Source organism: Tachypleus tridentatus, chromosome 10 (assembly GCF_004210375.1).
Source record: "Tachypleus tridentatus isolate NWPU-2018 chromosome 10, ASM421037v1, whole genome shotgun sequence".
Classification (NCBI taxonomy): domain Eukaryota; kingdom Metazoa; phylum Arthropoda; class Merostomata; order Xiphosura; family Limulidae; genus Tachypleus; species Tachypleus tridentatus.
Genome location: NC_134834.1, coordinates 16,100,342 through 16,122,180, shown reverse-complemented (window position 1 = coordinate 16,122,180; position 21,839 = coordinate 16,100,342). Strand labels below are relative to the sequence as shown.

The 21,839-nt window shown below is 36.1% G+C and overlaps 1 protein-coding gene across 1 annotated transcript in view; it reads left to right on the top strand.

The window, feature by feature from the left end:
• Window positions 1–610: 610 nt before the first annotated feature.
• LOC143228779 (glycine receptor subunit alpha-4-like) overlaps window positions 611–21,839 on the top strand; it is a 51,346-nt gene continuing 30,117 nt past the window's right edge. Inside the window, exon 1 of the mRNA XM_076460133.1 lies at window positions 611–984. Coding sequence (XP_076316248.1) covers window positions 926–984 — 59 coding nt within the window. The 5' untranslated portion in view covers window positions 611–925. The remainder of the gene's footprint in view (window positions 985–21,839) is intronic.

The window sequence follows — 21,839 nt, the reverse complement described above, 5'->3', positions numbered from 1 at the left end:
GACGTTAACTGACTCGTAATCTGAGGGTCGCGGGTTCGAACCCCCATCACACCAAAACATGCTCACTCTTCCAGCCGTGAGAGCATTGTAATGTGACGATGAATTCCACTATTCTTTGGTAAAAGAGTAGCCCAACCTTTAGTGGTGGGCAGAAACGACTAGCTGCCTTTCATTTAGTCTTACACTGCTAAATTATTTACGGCTAGCGCAGATAGCTCTCGTATAGCTTTATGGAAAATTAAAATAAACGAACAATCTATAAGTTGACAGACACAAACCGATAGAGAAACAGTAGAGAGACACGTGCGGAGATAAATAGACCGTGAGAAGGTGCTGAAAGACAAACAACACACCTTTTGTTATAAATATAACAGATATCAAAAATCGATATCGTGTTCTCCGTATACACAACGTTCGGTACAGGAATAGAAATTAATTTCTTATGCATCAAAGAAAGCGAAGCCACGAAAGATGCACGTGAATATTGGCATATTTTTCAAGCTTTATTACACGTGTGTTTCTTCCAGTTCCATGGTTAGAATGAATATTGAACTAACGCCTCAAAGTTTCCACTGGTGGCGCTATTGTTTCAAAGTGCGCCTCGCTCGGAAGTACAGTGTTCAGTTTCAGAATAAGACGCACTGACTGTAGAACAAGAGCCTACCATAAAACGTGGCTCGAAATTCACTTACTTATTTTTAATTTAAATCTAAGAGAAATTTAAATCATGGCAATCGTGACCGTCGGCATGTTTAACGACTTTTATAACTAGCGAAGTGAAATATTCAACACAGTATTATCTTTGAGGTGCGAAACAGGAGACGAGATGAGGTCATAAATCCAACTCAGAGGATAATATTCAGGATAACACCTGTTTAACCATGCTTAAAGAGAAACAGTTAAACGCCAGACAAGAAACATCAATATGAAAGTATTCTGTCTTTACCGAAGACGACGTCTGGTGGACTTTTTATTTTGGACAGGGTGAGTTATTTTAAATTATTAGTCCACTAAGTTCTTGAAGTGAACTAATATGACACTAATGGCTTTTTGTTTGTTTTCTGAATGCTTCAGCAATCGGAAGAAACGGTAAAAAAAAGGAAAAAACAGTGTCATTGGACAGAAAAATAAACAAATCCGGGAACAAAAACATTAAAACAAATGTGTTTGTTTGTAACTGAGCACAAAGTTACACAATGGGCTGTCTGTAGTGAAATCCTGTTTCGGGCATTGTAAGTCCAGAGATATATCGCTGGTTGTAGGGTGGGGGTAAGGACTGTGTGTTTGTACACAAATGTAGACAATAGACTATCTGAGATCTGTCCATCACGGGCGCGTGTTGAAACTCGGATTCTAGCGTTGTAAGACCGCGGATGTACCGCTGTGCCACTGGGGGACAAAACAAACGTGATGAATTAAACTTGTATTTTACACAGAAGCAGTGATTGGTTTGTTTGTTTTTTGAATTTCGCACAAAGCTACTCGAGGGGTATCTGTGCTAGCCGTCTCTAATTTAGCAGTGTAAGACTAGAGGGAAGACAGCTAGTCATCACCACCCACCGCCAACTCTTGGGCTACTCTTTTACCAACGAACTGTGTGATTGACCGTCACATTTTAACGCACCCACGACTGAAGGGACGAGCATGTTCGGAGTGATGGAGATTCAATTGGCTCTGAACAAATTGGAAGTTCTCGACTTCACCCAGTTGACTTTGAGGACCTGAACAACTGTTATCATTTTATTCATTTTATTTTGAGCCAATCAGCCAACAGTTGGTTCTAGAAACCGACCAACATTATTTCATATAAAATATTAACGCAGAAATAAACGAATGGTGTACTGACTATTATCAAACGTTTAATGTTCAGTTCCACTCGCTATGAACACATCTGGTTTACCGTCCACTGAATTCAACTTACAAAACTACGAATAGTTTTCAGATTAATTTTATAGTTATGAAGTTATTGATTTAATAAGAATCTCTTACAATACAGATATATTCGTATATATTTTTAAGTCTGTGTCTTCCTATATAAAAGTAGTAACAGGAAGGGGCGGAGGGTGTTTATTGTCGTAAACTACTCACGTGCCTGCTTCAAAAATAATTCACACTCGTGTGTTAATAGGGGGACAATGTGCAACAAAACCACACGCTCACATGTCAGTTTCACGTCGTTATGTAGATACAAACACACAAAACATAAAAAAAAAAAGAATACATGAAGCATGTTTTCCTGATTTTAACTAGTTAAAATTACTGCGGTTAAAAACGATTTTCAGTGTTTTACAGAATGTAACGTGTTTAATAGCACGGTACCCTGTTCTGTAATACGTACAGTGTTTTATACTACGCACAGTATTATATAGTACGTACAGTATTCTATAGTATGGTACAGTGTTCTATATTAATATACAATGTTCTATGTTGTGCTGTGGTCTATAGTATGGTACTATGTTCTATAGTATTGTACAGTGTTCTACAGTATTATACAGTGTTCTATAGTATAGTACTGTGTTTTATAGCATTATTATTATTGTTTAAATTCGTTAAATTATTGTCACTAATCTATCCTCTGTGTTGTTTTAACACGTTAAATTATTGTCACTAATCTATCCCTTGTGTTGTTTTAACACGTTAAATTATTGTCACTAATCTATCCTCTGTGTTGTTTTAACACGTTAAATTATTGTCACTAATCTATCCTCTGTGTTGTTTTAACACGTTAAATTATTGTCACTAATCTATCCCTTGTGTTGTTTTAACACGTTAAATTATTGTCACTAATCTATCCCTTGTGTTGTTTTAACACGTTAAATTATTGTCACTAATCTATCCCTTGTGTTGTTTTAACACGTTAAATTATTGTCACTAATCTATCCTCTGTGTTGTTTTAACACGTTAAATTATTGTCACTAATCTATCCCTTGTGTTGTTTTAACACGTTAAATTATTGTCACTAATCTATCCCTTGTGTTGTTTTAACACGTTAAATTATTGTCACTAATCTATCCTCTGTGTTGTTTTAACACGTTAAATTATTGTCACTAATCTATCCCTTGTGTTGTTTTAACAGAATAATTCCAGGTGTAATAATGTACAGATAAAATACCCAGTTGGGTAGAGTGCTTGACTCACGATAAGGAAATTGATGGTTCGAATCTCCGTCTCAACAAACCCTGTCGTCCTTTTAGGCGTGAAACATCATAATGTCACGGCCAATCGCATTATTCGTTGGTAAAAGAGTAGCCCAAAAGTTGGCGTAGGGTGGTGATGCCTGACTGACTTCCCTCTAGTCTTACACTTCTAAATTACGAACGGCTAGCGCAGATAGACGTTGTGTAGCCTTGCGCGAAATTCAAAACAAAGAAACAAATAAATAAATTCCTGAGCGCCCTCTCCCGCATTCTTAACGAGTGATTAATGAATTAATATAACATATTAGTCAACAACTATCGTGGAAAGTGATCAATTTCTCGATAATATAACCAACCTTCAGTAAAATTAAAATGACACATCCACACCCACTGATCATGTGAAAATAAACCCAGCATGAATATATTAAAACACAGAAGAGTCTCGAATATGAAGCTGGTGGAAAAGTGTAATAATTACACTATTTTACATCAATATGTGTTTTATTGTTTAACAAAATTCTTCAAACCTACCGAAATACTGTTACTAATTATGTCCAATTAGTTGATGTTTTGACGGGCTAAGCGTGGACTAGAGTTTGTGAATCTGTGAATCCGTGGTTCGTGTCCTTCTGCCGCAAAGACACACTTCACTCTTTGAATCCGTGGGTATTCTATAAGAGTAGCGGTCAAATGTCACTATTTGGCCAGATGGGATTAACCCAATAGATGGTAGTGGGTGTCTTCATTCTAGTTTGGCCCGGAATGGCCAAGCGTGTAAAGGCGTGCGACTCGTAATCTGAGGGTCGCGGGTTCGCATCCCCGTCGCGCCAAACATGCTCGCCCTTTCAGCCGTGGGGGCGTTATAATGTGACGGTCAATCCCACTATTCGTTGGTAAAATAGTAGCCCAAGAGTTGGCGGTGGGTGGTGATGACTAGCTGCCTTCCCTCTAGTCTTACACTGCTAAATTAGGGACGGCTAGCACAGATAGCCCTCGTGTAGCTTTGCGCGAAATTCAAAAAACAAACAATTATTCTAGTTTAATTGATTAAATTACGGATGGCTACGAGCAGACAGCCTTCGTGTAGCTTTGGTCGAAAATTTTAACCAAAGAGAATAATGTTTTCATACATCGGAAAAATCCATTTCTAAAATAGTTTGTTGTTATACTTTCGTTCTTTTTGTATAAAAATAAGGACAGTTGGACGTGTCTGTTCTTTTAACAAATTAATGAAAATTCTCGGAACTGTTTTGACGAAAATTAAATGAATTTATTTTGTGCAAAGTTCATAGCGAAACGGTACAAGAATTACAACAGACATTCCGTAAATGATGTAAAACACTTAAGATATTAAACTTTATTTTTCAAGGCAAAAAAGAAAACAAGAGAAAAACCCCCATGAATTTTCAATGTTTACACCTTGACATATTATATCATAAGCATAAGTAACTTTGGGATAAACTGCTCAACTTGGAAATAATTAGAAGTCATTTTAAAAAGCGTCCAACGATCGTGTCCGTGAGTTACTTTGTTATTATTTTAATAAGTTTGTTTCTTTTTTACGCACGTGTTAAGGCATTCGACTAGTAATCTGAGGGTCGCGGAGATCGAATCCAGGTCGCGCTAAACATCCTCGCCCACTCAGCCGTGGGGGCGTTATAATGTAACGGTCAATCCCAATATTCGTTGGTAAAAGAGTAGCTCAAGAGTTGGCAGTGGGTGGTGATGACTAGCTGCCTTTCCTCTAGTCTTACACTGCTAAAGGCCCGGCATGGCCAAGCGTGTTAAGGCGTGCGACTCGTAATCTGAGGGTCGCAGGTTCGCATCCCCGTCGCGCTAAACATGCTCGCCCCTTTCAGCCGTGGGGACGTTATAATGTGACGGTCAATCCCACTATTCGTTGGTAAAAGAGTAGCTCAAGAGTTGGCGGTGGGTGGTGATGACTAGCTGCCTTCCCTCTATCTAGTCTTACACTGCTAAATTAGGGACGGCTAGCGCAGATAGCCCTTGCGTAGCTTTGTGCGAAATTCAAAAACAAACAACCATAAATCCAGTGTCTCAAACATTGAAACATATAATCGTAAACTAGCCGTTTTTCTGTGAAATTATTACACCTTTTTATATCTAATAAGTATATTGTGTAAGACAATTCTGACTTTTCTAACGAAATGCAAGACTTAAGGTTTGACGTTACTACATATTGTGCCAGTTTTCATATTGAATCTCGATGTTACTAAAGGTACAATTATTCATATTTTGTTTGTCTTTATTTTATGTGTTATTATTCCCATAACGTTTCGACCAGTTAATTATTTAGGCTTTTATATTAGACATTTTGTATACGTCACAACCAGCGAGCTTTGTTATAGAGTACCAGGACTGGATCATGTACTCAAACTGTATACCTTCCAGTACAATATAATCAACATTGAACTATGGACACTAAACGTTATACGTTCCAACTGATACGTATTAAAAAACCATTATCAGACCATAAGGATATATATATAAGCAGATGGGATCAACCTAAGTAAACGCAGTTTGTCATCTTATTTAAACTGAAAACGTAACAGAAAGTGTTTAATTCAACAAGAGAGGTTAACGTAACAGAAAGTGTTTAATTCAACAAGAGAGGTTAACTTAACAGATGAATTTGATTCAGCAAAACAGGTTAACGTAAGAGATGTGATTGATTCAACAAAAGATATTAACATAGCACATGAGTTTTATTCAGCTAGGGAGGTTAACATAACAGATGAGTTTGATTCAACAAGCGAGGCTAACATAGCAGATGAGTTTGATTCAACAAGCGAAGTGAACATAGCAGATGAGTTTGATTCAACAGACGAGGTTAACATAACACGAGTTTCGTTCAATAAGTGAGGTTAACATAGTAGATGACTTTGGTTCAACCAGAAAGGTTAACGTAACAGATGAGTTTGATTCAACAAGCGAGGCTAACATAACAGATGACGCATGATTTTCGGTACTGACATTTGAAGATTTATTTGACTTGTTGGTCTATAAATGTCAGAACTCAGTTAAATATACTGATTTTTTTCAACATCTTATTGTGTGTTTCGACAGCCTGTCGTCACGATAGGCAGGTCTTATGTTTATTTGAACATAAGTACAAATCTACAGAATAGACTATCTGTGCTCTACCTAAGGCGGGTATCGAAACCTGGTTTCTAGCGATGTAAGTCCACAGATATGCCTTTACAGAACGGTTTGTTTGTTTTTGAATTTCGCGCAAAGCTATACGAGGACTATCTGCGCTAGCTGTCCCTAATTTAGGAGTGTAAGACTAGAGGGAAGGCAGCTAGTCATCACCACCCACCGCCAACTCTTGGGCTACTCTTTTACAAACGAATAGTGGGATTGATCGTCACATTATAACGCCCCCACAGCTTAAAAGGCGAGCATGTTTGTTGCGACCGGGATTGAAACCCGCGACCCTCAGAGTCCGAGTTGAACGACTTAACCCCTCTGGCCATGCCGGACCTTACAGGACGGAGGCTGGTTTTTATTTTCTTGTTATCGCATTTTACAGGGGTGATGGTGTTAGTATATGTTATTGCAATTTTCATATTTATATTCTACTGTTGTGGTTTTGAATGTATTTATTTGAGTTAAAGTAAAAAGGACATTTAAAGTTTAAAATGTGCTGATTTTATAAATGTTTAAACCTCATAACTGGGATCGATGAGTCCTCCACGACTGACCACCAATTTGATGGCTTGGAATGGTTGGGGTTTAAACACCTTGGCCTTAACAACCCCGTTTCATTGACGATATAGAAATGATATTAAACCACGAACATATCCATTACAAACTGTAAATTATGTGTACACCTACATTTCTCAGAACTTATAAAGTGTTTTATTATCCAGGAACACAGCGGTAGGTCTGTGGACTTATACCGCAAGAAATCGGGTTTGGACAACGGCAGTGGGCGGAGCGCCGATAGCCCTTTGTGTACCTCTGTGCTTAATAATAAACAAGATTTTTTATTTGCTATAAAGTTTCGTTATTTTGATCATGTCTCGTGCCATTCCAATGTCTGTATGTTAGATTATATTATTGATATTACTTATAAAACTTGGAGTTGAAGCTTTATATATATATAATCTCTCTCTGCACACATACACAAACGTATATATATATAAACTACACAATTTATGCCATAAAGGAATAAGGCACTTCATGTTTCACTGACCTATAGTTTGTATTGCACCATGTAAAACAAATAATTAACTGTCGTACGTCATTTTTAATAGACTGTCAGCTTTCAAACAAAGTGCTAATAACACGTGTGTTTGTTTCCTTCGTACGTAAGGATTTCTTACGAGGCCTACAAAAGTACACTTTTATCTTGATTAATACCAACCGACTTGTCAGCTCTGTCCACAATGATTAATGTATCTGATGTATTAGATGAGAATTTCTCTGATCAATTGTTAAATCGAATAAAACACACATACGTACGCTCTACATTAATGGAGATCCGTGCAGTTAGTGTGGAAACAGAACAACACGTTAGGAATGTCTGAAGTTAATGACGGAAAACGGCTGGCTCAGACATACGACCTACTTTGTTGGAAATGTCTCGAGCCATTTAGGAAATAAAACAGCATAAATAATCAGTACTTTTTTCGGAAATTCTGTAATTAGTAGAGAAAGATAGCATATATTCACTCTTATGAAATATATGGAATCAGTAAATAAATAGAACATATATACATATAAAACACTGTTTTGAAATGTCTGGACTCAATAAAGAAACAGGACAATTTCACATGCATATATACACTAATTAGGGTTAAGTGATTATTGTATACTTCATGTAAATTACATACAAACACTAGTTAGGGTTAAGTGGCTATTGTGTACTTCATATAAATTACATGCAACGTGAGCTTCGATTCCAATCTAAATACAGACAAGTTTCAAATCAAGGTCAAACCGAAGTAAATATTTTATATTTTATAGATATTTCAAAAGTGAATAACGGAACCTAAAATAATTAATTATGTTGATAAAATTACTTCGCCAGATAAAGCAAGAATCTGAGAATAATATTTATCTTCAGATTCACTCTCTCTCTCTCTTTACTCAATCTGTTAAACCACGTCTTAAGTTTCAGATTCACTCTCTCTCTCTTTAATCAATCTGTTAAACCATGTCTTAAGTTTTAGATTCACTCTCTCTCTCTCTCTTTAATCAATCTGTTAAACCATGTCTTAAGTTTCAGATTCACTCTCTCTCTCTTTACTCAATCTGTTAAACCACGTCTTATGTTTCAGATTCACTCTCTCTCTCTCTTTAATCAATCTGTTAAATCACGTCTGAAGTTTCAGATTCACTCTCTCTCTTTAATCAACCTGTTAAACCACGTCTTAAGTTTCAGATTCACTCTCTCTCTCTTTAATCAATCTGTTAAACCACGTCTTAAGTTTCAGATTCACTCTCTCTCTTTAACCAACCTGTTAAACCACGTCATAAGTTTCAGATTCACTCTCTCTCTCTTTAATCAATCTGTTAAACCACGTCTTAAGTTTTAGATTCACTCTCTCTCTCTTTAATCAATCTGTTAAACCACGTCTTAAGTTTCAGATTCACTCTCTCTTTAATCAACCTGTTAAACCACGTCTTATGTTTCAGATTCACTGTCTCTTTAATCAACCTGTTAAACCACGTCTTAAGTTTCAGATTCACTCTCTCTCTTTAACCAACCTGTTAAACCACGTCTTATGTTTCAGATTCACTCTCTCTCTCTCTTTAATCAATCTGTTAAACCATGTCTTAAGTTTTAGATTCACACTCTCTTTAATCAACCTGTTAAACCACGTCTTAAGTTTCAGATTCACTCTCTCTCTTTAATCAATCTGTTAAACCACGTCTTATGTTTCAGATTCACTCTCTCTCTCTCTTTAATCAATCTGTTAAACCATGTCTTAAGTTTTAGATTCACTCTCTCTCTTTAATCAACCTGTTAAACCACGTCTTAAGTTTCAGATTCACTCTCTCTCTCTTTAATCAATCTGTTAAACCACGTCTTAAGTTTCAGATTCACTCTCTCTCTTTAACCAACCTGTTAAACCACGTCATAAGTTTCAGATTCACTCTCTCTTTAATCAATCTGTTAAACCACGTCTTAAGTTTTAGATTCACTCTCTCTCTCTTTAATCAATCTGTTAAACCACGTCTTAAGTTTCAGATTCAATCTCTCTTTAATCAACCTGTTAAACCACGTCTTATGTTTCAGATTCACTGTCTCTTTAATCAACCTGTTAAACCACGTCTTAAGTTTCAGATTCACTCTCTCTCTTTAACCAACCTGTTAAACCACGTCTTATGTTTCAGATTCACTCTCTCTCTCTCTTTAATCAATCTGTTAAGCCATGTCTTAAGTTTTAGATTCACTCTCTCTCTCTCTTTAATCAATCTGTTAAACCATGTCTTAAGTTTCAGATTCACTCTCTCTCTCTTTACTCAATCTGTTAAACCACGTCTTATGTTTCAGATTCTCTCTCTCTCTCTTTAATCAATCTGTTAAATCACGTCTGTAGTTTCAGATTCACTCTCTCTCTTTAATCAACCTGTTAAACCACGTCTTAAGTTTCAGATTCACTCTCTCTCTTTAATCAACCTGTTAAACCACGTCATAAGTTTCAGATTCACTCTCTCTCTCTTTAATCAATCTGTTAAACCACGTCTTAAGTTTTAGATTCACTCTCTCTTTAATCAATCTGTTAAACCACGTCTTAAGTTTCAGATTCACTCTCTCTCTTTAATCAACCTGTTAAACCACGTCTTATGTTTCAGATTCACTCTGTCTCTTTAATCAACCTGTTAAACCACGTCTTAAGTTTCAGATTCACTCTCTCTATCTTTAATCAATCTGTTAAACCACTTCTTAAGTTTCAGATTCACTCTCTCTCTTTAATCAACCTGTTAAATCACGTCTTAAGTTTCAGATTCACTCTCTCTCTTTAATCAACCTGTTAAACCACGTCTTATGTTGACAGATTCACTCTCTCTCTCTTTAATCAACCTGTTAAACCACGTCTTATGTTTCAGATTCACTCTCTCTCTTTAATCAATCTGGTAAACCACGTTTTAAGTTTCAGATTCACTTTCTCTCTTTAATCGATCTGTTAAACCACGTCTTAAGTTTCAGATTCACTCTCTCTCTTTAATCAACCTGTTAAACCACGTCTTAAGTTTCTTATTCACTCTCTCTCTGTTTAATCGATGTGTTAAACCACGTCCTAAGTCTTTCGTTTGTAAAATTCCCTTGTTCCAATGAAGATAAAAATGGAAGCTTGTACTTAACATTTTGATATTACGTTTTGTTTAACTTCAATACATCAATAGATACAAGCGAATTACTTTCGTTATACGTATGTCATCTTTGAATATCTTAAAACATATGTAAAGGTAAAATTTATAACAGCTTCAGGATATAGGTATATATAATGTCTGATGTATTTGTTTGCATGTTTCAGCGCAAAGTTACACAATGGACGCTCTGTCCACAACGGGGATATCAAACCCTGGGTTTTAGCGTTACCGCTTACTTTCTGAGTGACACTATTATATTTTATATCTTTGTTTGTACGTTTCAGCTCAAACCTACACAACAAGTTATTTATGCTGCGTTCACCACGTGGAAATCAAACCCCGAATTTTAGATTTACCACTGAATCACAGGTGATATAATTATTTGTTTACTTGCTAGTTTCAGCACAAAGCTACACAATAAGCTATTTGTATTCTGTACACCAAGGGAACTCGAATTCTGGATTTTAGAGTTACTGCTGATCCATCAAGAGACATGATTATATCTTAAAAACTGCTAGTCCTAGATAAACTGAACTCAGGAACACAATTATAATATACAAACTACCAGCAGCTCACATGTGTACTGATAATATACAAACTATCAGCAGCTTACATGTGTACTGATAATATACAAACTACCAGCAGCTTATATGTGTACTGATAATATACAAACTATCAGCAGCTCACATGTGCACTGATAATACAAACTACCAGCAGCTAACCTGTGTACTGATAATATACAAACTACCAGCAGCTAACCTGTGCACTGATAATACAAACTACCAGCAGCTCACATGTGCACTGATAATATACAAACTACCAGCAGCTAACCTGTGTACTGATAATATACAATCCCCAGCAGCTCACATGTGTACTGATAATATACAAACTATCAGCAGCTCACATGTGCACTGATAATACAAACTACCAGCAGCTAACCTGTGTACTGATAATATACAATCCCCAGCAGCTCACATGTGTGTACTGATAATATACAAACTACCAGCAGCTCACATGTGCACTGATAATACAAACTACCAGCAGCTAACCTGTGTACTGATAATATACAATCCCCAGCAGCTCACATGTGTACTGATAATATACAAACTATCAGCAGCTCACATGTGCACTGATAATATACAAACTACCAGCAGCTCACATGTGCACTGATAATACAAACTACCAGCAGCTAACCTGTGTACTGATAATATACAATCCCCAGCAGCTCACATGTGTACTGATAATATACAAACTACCAGCAGCTAACCTGTGTACTGATAATATACAATCCCCAGCAGCTCACATGTGTACTGATAATATACAAACTACCAGCAGCTAACCTGTGTACTGATAATATACAAACTATCAGCAGCTCACATGTGCGCTGATAATATACAAACTATCAGCAGCTCACATGTGCACTGATAATACAAACTACCAGCAGCTAACCTGTGTACTGATAATATACAAACTATCAGCAGCTCACATGTGTACTGATAATATACAAACTATCAGCAGCTCACATGTGCACTGATAATATACAAACTACCAGCAGCTAACCTGTATACTGATAATATACAAACTATCAGCAGCTAACCTGTGTACTGATAATATACAAACTATCAGCAGCTCACATGTGCACTGATAATACAAACTATCAGCAGCTAACCTGTATACTGATAATATACAAACTATCAGCAGCTCACATGTGTACTAATAATATACAAACTATCAGCAGCTCACATGTGTACTGATAATATACAAACTATCAGCAGCTCACGTGCACTGACTGATAATACAAACTACCAGCAGCTAACCTGTGTACTGATAATATACAAACTATCAGCAGCTCACATGTGTACTGATAATATACAAACTACCAGCAGCTAACCTGTGCACTGATAATACAAACTACCAGCAGCTCACATGTGCACTGATAATATACAAACTACCAGCAGCTAACCTGTGTACTGATAATATACAATCCCCAGCAGCTCACATGTGTACTGATAATATACAAACTATCAGCAGCTCACATGTGCACTGATAATACAAACTACCAGCAGCTAACCTGTGTACTGATAATATACAATCCCCAGCAGCTCACATGTGTACTGATAATATACAAACTACCAGCAGCTCACATGTGCACTGATAATACAAACTACCAGCAGCTAACCTGTGTACTGATAATATACAATCCCCAGCAGCTCACATGTGTACTGATAATATACAAACTATCAGCAGCTCACATGTGCACTGATAATACAAACTACCAGCAGCTCACATGTGCACTGATAATACAAACTACCAGCAGCTAACCTGTGTACTGATAATATACAATCCCCAGCAGCTCACATGTGTACTGATAATATACAAACTACCAGCAGCTAACCTGTGTACTGATAATATACAATCCCCAGCAGCTCACATGTGTACTGATAATATACAAACTACCAGCAGCTAACCTGTGTACTGATAATATACAAACTATCAGCAGCTCACATGTGCACTGATAATATACAAACTATCAGCAGCTCACATGTGCACTGATAATACAAACTACCAGCAGCTAACCTGTGTACTGATAATATACAAACTATCAGCAGCTCACATGTGTACTGATAATATACAAACTATCAGCAGCTCACATGTGCACTGATAATATACAAACTACCAGCAGCTAACCTGTATACTGATAATATACAAACTATCAGCAGCTAACCTGTGTACTGATAATATACAAACTATCAGCAGCTCACATGTGCACTGATAATACAAACTATCAGCAGCTAACCTGTATACTGATAATATACAAACTATCAGCAGCTCACATGTGTACTAATAATATACAAACTATCAGCAGCTCACATGTGTACTGATAATATACAAACTATCAGCAGCTCACACGTGCACTGATAATACAAACTACCAGCAGCTAACCTGTGTACTGATAATATACAAACTATCAGCAGCTCACATGTGTACTGATAATATACAAACTACCAGCAGCTAACCTGTGTACTGATAATATACAAACTATCAGCAGCTTATATGTGTACTGATAATATACAAACTATCAGCAGCTCACATGTGTACTAATAATATACAAACTACCAGCAGCTTATATGTGTACTGATAATATACAATCCCCAGCAGCTAACCTGTGTACTGATAATATACAAACTACCAGCAGCTAACCTGTGTACTGATAATATACAAACTACCAGCAGCTTATATGTGTACTGATAATATACAAACTATCAGCAACTCACATGTGCACTGATAATATACAAACTACCAGCAGCTAACCTGTATACTGATAATATACAAACTACCAGCAGCTAACCTGTGTACTGATAATATACAAACTATCAGCAGCTCACATGTGCACTGATAATACAAACTATCAGCAGTTTATATGTGTACTGATAATATACAAACTATCAGCAGCTCACATGTGTACTGATAATATACAAACTATCAGCAGCTTACATGTGTACTGATAATATACAAACTACTAGCAGCTAACCTGTGTACTGATAATATACAATCCCCAGCAGCTCACATGTGTACTGATAATATACAAACTACCAGCAGCTTATATGTGTACTGATAATATACAAACTACCAGCAGCTTATATGTGTACTGATAATATACAAACTACCAGCAGCTAACCTGTGTACTGATAATATACAAACTATCAGCAGCTCACATGTGTACTGATAATATACAAACTACCAGCAGCTAACCTGTGTACTGATAATATACAATCCCCAGCAGCTCACATGTGTACTGATAATATACAAACTACCATCAGCTAACCTGTGTACTGATAATATACAAACTATCAGCAGCTTATATGTGTACTGATAATATACAAACTATCAGCAGCTCACATGTGTACTGATAATATACAAACTACCAGCAGCTTATATGTGTACTGATAATATACAAACTATCAGCAGCTCACATGTGCACTGATAATATACAAACTACCAGCAGCTAACCTGTATACTGATAATATACAAACTATCAGCAGCTAACCCGTGTACTGATAATATACAAACTATCAGCAGCTTACATGTGTACTGATAATATACAAACTACCAGCAGCTAACCTGTGTACTGATAATATACAAACTACCAGCAGCTTATATGTGTACTGATAATATACAAACTACCAGCAGCTTATATGTGTACTGATAATATACAAACTATCAGCAGCTTATATGTGTACTGATAATATACAAACTACCAGCAGCTAACCTGTGTACTGATAATATACAAACTATCAGCAGCTCACATGTGCACTGATAATACAAACTACCAGCAGCTAACCTGTGTACTGATAATATACAAACTACCAGCAGCTAACCTGTGTACTGATAATATACAAACTATCAGCAGCTCACATGTGTACTAATAATATACAAACTACCAGCAGCTTATATGTGTACTGATAATATACAAACTACCAGCAGCTAACCTGTGTACTGATAATATACAAACTACCAGCAGCTAACCTGTGTACTGATAATATACAAACTATCAGCAGCTCACATGTGCACTGATAATATACAAACTACCAGCAGCTAACCTGTATACTGATAATATACAAACTATCAGCAGCTAACCTGTGTACTGATAATATACAAACTATCAGCAGCTCACATGTGCACTGATAATACAAACTATCAGCAGTTTATATGTGTACTGATAATATACAAACTATCAGCAGCTCACATGTGTACTGATAATATACAAACTATCAGCAGCTTACATGTGTACTGATAATATACAAACTACCAGCAGCTAACCTGTGTACTGATAATATACAATCCCCAGCAGCTCACATGTGTACTGATAATATACAAACTACCAGCAGCTAACCTGTGTACTGATAATATACAAACTACCAGCAGCTTATATGTGTACTGATAATATACAAACTATCAGCAGCTAACCTGTGTACTGATAATATACAAACTACCAGCAGCTTATATGTGTACTGATAATATACAAACTACCAGCAGCTAACCTGTGTGCTGATAATATACAAACTACCAGCAGCTAACCTGTATACTGATAATATACAAACTATCAGCAGCTAACCTGTGTACTGATAATATACAAACTATCAGCAGCTCACACGTGCACTGATAATACAAACTATCAGCAGTTTATATGTGTACTGATAATATACAAACTATCAGCAGCTCACATGTGTACTGATAATATACAAACTATCAGCAGCTCACATGTGTACTGATAATATACAAACTACCAGCAGCTAACCTGTGTACTGATAATATACAAACTACCAGCAGCTAACCTGTGTACTGATAATATACAATCCCCAGCAGCTCACATGTGTACTGATAATATACAAACTACCAGCAGCTAACCTGTGTACTGATAATATACAAACTATCAGCAGCTTATATGTGTACTGATAATATACAAACTATCAGCAGCTCACATGTGTACTGATAATATACAAACTACCAGCAGCTTATATGTGTACTGATAATATACAAACTATCAGCAGCTCACATGTGCACTGATAATATACAAACTACCAGCAGCTTATATGTGTACTGATAATATACAAACTATCAGCAGCTTATATGTGTACTGATAATATACAAACTATCAGCAGCTCACATGTGTACTGATAATATACAAACTACCAGCAGCTTATATGTGTACTGATAATATACAAACTATCAGCAGCTCACATGTGCACTGATAATATACAAACTATCAGCAGCTCACATGTGCACTGATAATATACAAACTACCAGCAGCTAACCTGTATACTGATAATATACAAACTACCAGCAGCTAACCTGTGTACTGATAATATACAAACTACCAGCAGCTAACCTGTATACTGATAATATACAAACTATCAGCAGCTAACCTGTGTACTGATAATATACAAACTACCAGCAGCTAACCTGTGTACTGATAATATACAAACTACCAGCAGCTAACCTGTATACTGATAATATACAAACTATCAGCAGCTAACCTGTGTACTGATAATATACAAACTATCAGCAGCTCACATGTGCACTGATAATACAAACTATCAGCAGTTTATATGTGTACTGATAATATACAAACTATCAGCAGCTTACATGTGTACTGATAATATACAAACTACCAGCAGCTAACCTGTGTACTGATAATATACAATCCCCAGCAGCTCACATGTGTACTGATAATATACAAACTATCAGCAGCTCACATGTATACTGATAATATACAAACTACCAGCAGCTAACCTGTGTACTGATAATATACAAACTACCAGCAGCTAACCTGTATACTGATAATATACAAACTATCAGCAGCTTATATGTGTACTGATAATATACAAACTACTAGCAGCTAACCTGTGTACTGATAATATACAAACTAGCAGCAGCTAACATGTGTACTGATAATATATAAACTATCAGTACAATGCCTGTGTACTGATAATATATAAACTATCAGTACAATGCCTGTTTACTGATAATATACAAAATACTACCAGCTAACCTGTGTTCATGTGATCCAATGTAGAAGGTGTTGATAGACAGCAGTAACTGTCAGTAACGCATTTTTGAACACAAACAAGTGATCCATTGTAGATGTTGGTGATAGACAGCAGTAACTGTCGGTAATGTATTTTTGGACACAAACAAGTGATCCATTGTAGACGTTGGTGATAGACAGCAGTAACTGTCAGTAACGTATTTATGAACAGAAACAAGTGATCCATTGTAGACCTTGGTGATAGACAGCAGTAACTGTCAGTAACGTATTTATGAACACAAACAAGTGATCCATTGTAGACGTTGGTGATAGACAGCAGTAACTGTCAGTAACGTATTCCATATGATACAGAGGTGATAGCTCTGAACATACTAAACTTCACAAATGCCTTAGCTTTAAAATATTATGATTTCGTTTGTTAAGAGTGCAATTTTCAGAGCTAAGAAAATCAGATGTTTACAGAGTATGCATATCCTGACCTCTATGATTTATTGGCTAGGATGACACCTGTTTGAGATGTTTGTTCTGAATTTTACAATTTTTTTGTGTCACAATAAGGAAACAATAATGATGTTAACACAACTGGAGAGACAACAGTAAAACATGTGTTTCGTGTGTTTGTGACAACTCGCGTTTTATGACTTTGAATTTATGATAATAATAAAGTAAAGTGTGTGGGAAAGTTCGCGAGTTGTAACAAACCTTTACGAAGGCCATGGTTTATTGTTAGACTGATCTTTTAAATTCGTTAACTAGCAGGTTTATTGTTCACGCGAACAGTAAGTTTATTATGCGTGTATATGTGTTCTTCATACGGTTGTCTCTTTATTATGTGCACCTATATGTATTTATAGATATGTTATTTATATGTGAGCCTGTTTATTATGTGTGTGTATATATGTATATGTTTTTTATACGGTAATCTGTTTCAACAACAGTAGAGCAGAGCTGACGTTAGATTTATTATATTTTTCGGGCTGGTTGGACGTTGTTAGCGATTTAAATGGTTCAGTTCGTTATAATGAAATGACTTCTAATATATAAACCAACAAGTCCCGACACATCCACATTCGGTATAAAATTGAATTGGAATAGTAGGTATCAGAACAATTGTTTGACATTACACAGTGGGAAAACTAGGTAACAGACTTTTTCGATTGAAAATACACAAACGCAGATTGGAGATTTAAAATTTCCATGGTGGTAATATCCATAATACTTAATAGCATTGGAAACGAAAGAAATTTGGATGAATTAGGTTAATAGGACCATTCATAAAGAGACTTGCAACAAGTCGCAGCCAAGCTGTGGTAAGCAAGTTGCCCCATCTTGTAGTAGGTTAGAACTCGCACATACAAAGGTCAATGGTAAAAACTGTCCACATACTCCAGGCAGCAATAAGCAATATAATCAAGAAGACATTTGTCTGGAAAAGCAACACATGTTGCTTCCACACCATATACATCCAACTGTCTTATACCTTAATCAGATGGAGAATAAAACGAGTTTTTTCACTATTCCATAAAAGGACAACATCATTTAAGTCTCTAGACTTAGCGCCTATGGCTTTATTTAAAATCACGCTGTTGGAACGAGCTTTCAGAAAAACTGTCATACTTGTACACTAGAAGATTTATAGAAACAATGCAGGGAGGAGTCATGCACTTCGGACATGACACCCTTACGATGCTTCTTTGCAACGACGCGGTGAAGCCCCAAATCATTTCAATACAGCTTACTCAACCCTTCATAAAGGTTCTTTGGAATACCTTTTGCTTCCTAAGTCTTACATTTAAGATGCAGAATATTGATTGTTATAGGCGCTCTGCTCTTAATTATTAGTGGTTTTAAGCACTGATATTTGTGTAATGTATCTTCTATCACACACGTGTCTATCGCGAATAAAAACCCTACTTATTATGAGTTTGTTTTGAGAAGCGATGGTATTGATTATGAAACATCTGCTGTCATCACAGAAGACAGTATTCCACAATGATTTAATTTTCCAATAGTAGATTCCTGGCAAAAGAAAGTTGATGTACTAAGTATTTGGTGTTTTAGGCTCAACCTATAATTTTTCACAAGACTGCAATGTTTACCTGAAGAAATATAACATTAATATTATTTCAGAAACGTTTAGCTGGCGAACTGTAATTGATTTTAACAAAAATTTCCGGGGTACTTCATTCACCTATTTAGCACAGAAACTTATTTTAGGCGAACGTTTCGATCTGTTTCCACAAATCTTTATTAGGTACTTTCAGTGATGAATTTTTTTTTAACGTACTGTAGTTTTTCACGTACAAATGGAAGAAAATAACAGTTAATTTGTAACGTTTTATTTTTTTTCACTTTTTAGATAGAACTAACCATTATTGTAGTTTGTAATACCAAAAAATATTTTTTCGAAGTAACGTTTATCGAACTAACTTTTTAAGCACTTTACTGAATAGGGTCTAATGATGAAAGTGAAATACGAAACTTTATGTCTTGAAACAAGGTTCCGGGCATAAAAACTGCTTTCGTAAATGAAGACAACGTTTACATAGTTATCACTAGAGGGCTTCAGCGAGAAATGACCATCAAATAATATTTAGTAAATAAACAAAGTTGAAATGAACAGGTACTAGTCATCTGCAAAATAATAAACATATAATGACTGTTTGATAAAATAGCTCTCCATGACACTACGTACACTTGTTAAAGTAACGCTGTGTGTAGAAAACAGCGAGTAATTTGAGGAACAACAACCAAATTTGTCACAACACAGCATTACTGTGTTTAGATCGGGGTTTTGGAATTTCTGGGATGGAGATATCCCTTGTACTTTAATGGCGTTGGAAAATAAATATGGATTAACTTCGGGTACCAGGACTATCCAGAAAGAGAATTGCAACGACTCTGAGCTTTGTTTATTTTTTTTTAATAATTAAGTTCGGTAGGGACAAAAGCATCACTGGGACTGACAGCACATCATGAACTAGCATGGAATGGCCATATGAAGGTTTTTTTAGTTTTTCTATTGCCTGTAATTAATATTGTTTATTATGACTTTCAATAGATGGCGCGATTTTGTCCTTCGAATTCAACTCTGTCATTCATTGCTGTTGTACCATGAAGATGCCAACGTAGTTGAGTCAATAATTGTTTTTAACTAACCTGGTGTTTTCTTTTTAAATAAGAATCCTCTGCTTAAGCGTCTCTATACCTTCTCGGCTTTACTGCATCAAATGATAGCTATGTTGGATAACTGTTTAGTTAAAAATACTTAAAGTTATAAGTCAAAAAAGGCCCCTTGGCACCAGCGAAGGAAAAATTCATGGACTCTTTTTATTTATTTATAATTTTAAAATTACAAGTTGACCTCTTGTAAAAACTCGTTTTATAATTTGTTACTTAGAACAAATCTTACTTACTTTTCAACTCTGTGCACAATGAAATTGTTTGTCTCAGTTCGTGATTGGTGCAGGAATGTAACTTAAAGGTATTGACGTCACTCGCGTACATTTTATTAAGTTTCCTGAACAGCTTTTTATTTTAAAAGTATTCCTATTATTCTACTGTACACAACATAAATAAAATATTTAAATTATTGAGTTTCGAAATGTTTACTCTTTATATAATAGCTTTTGATCCACCAGGTGGTTAAGGCGTTCGACTCCTAATCTGAATGTTGCAGGTTCGAATCAACGTCACACCAAATGTACTCGCTAGTAATGTGACGGTCAATCCTACTATTTCTTGGTAAAAGAGTAGCCCAAGAGTTGGCGGTGGATGGTGATGATTAGCTGCCTTTCCTCTAGTCTCACATTGCTAAATTAGGGACGGTTAACGAAGATAGCCTTCTGTAGCTTTCCGCGAAATTAAAAACAAATGAAAGCTTTTTTTCTTCCTATGACAAAGTTAACCAATAGCTTAAAACATCACTGCCGTCAAAAGTATTCAAGTGATTACCTAGAACACTTTTATAACATCTCTGTTTCTCATAATTAGGATTAATTGTAGTTATTATCGTAACATCTTAGCTGTTATTCTGATAGAATAACTTGTCACACGACTCTCAAAATTCTTAAAGTGCGTTCCGTGACGTATTGTAAATTGTTTGTTTGTTTTGAATTTTGCGCAAAGCTACTCAAGGGCTATCTGCGCTAGCCGTCCCTAATCTAGCAGTGTAAGACTAGAGGAAAGGCAACTAGTTATCACCACCCACCGCCAAGTCTTGAGCTACTCTTTTACGAACGGTGGGATTGAACGCTCCCACGGCTGGAAGGGCGATCATGTTTGGTGCGACCGGGATTCGAGTCCGCGACCCTCATATTATGAGTCGAACGCCTTAACCCACCTGGTCATGCCGGGCCTTATTGTAAATAAAACTAAATGTCCGAGAATATAACCAATCAGTTGTCATTATGCCATACACAAAATGAGCTATAATATTTAAACCTGGCAGTTCGTTTTCTCAGCATGTTTACTATTCCTCTGGTTTCGTTATAGCAATGTTTTCAGTTTAGTATAGATTATTTAACTATATCATATTATACTTTTCTTCTTTTTAAGGGTCAGGTAGTAAATTATACTTTATTTACAAATTCATAGTGCAGTGGTTATATTTCTGTTTATTTATGTTATTTCACAATTCTAACATTTAATATTTACAATTGTTTGCAATTTTCCATCTATTGCTTACATGGAAATATCCGAGGCGCTCCCTAGCGGTAGCCAGATATACTACAAGTTGTCAGACACATGCACTAAGACGTGAATATTCCAGGTTTCAGTGTCTGAAAAGTTGCTTTAATATTACG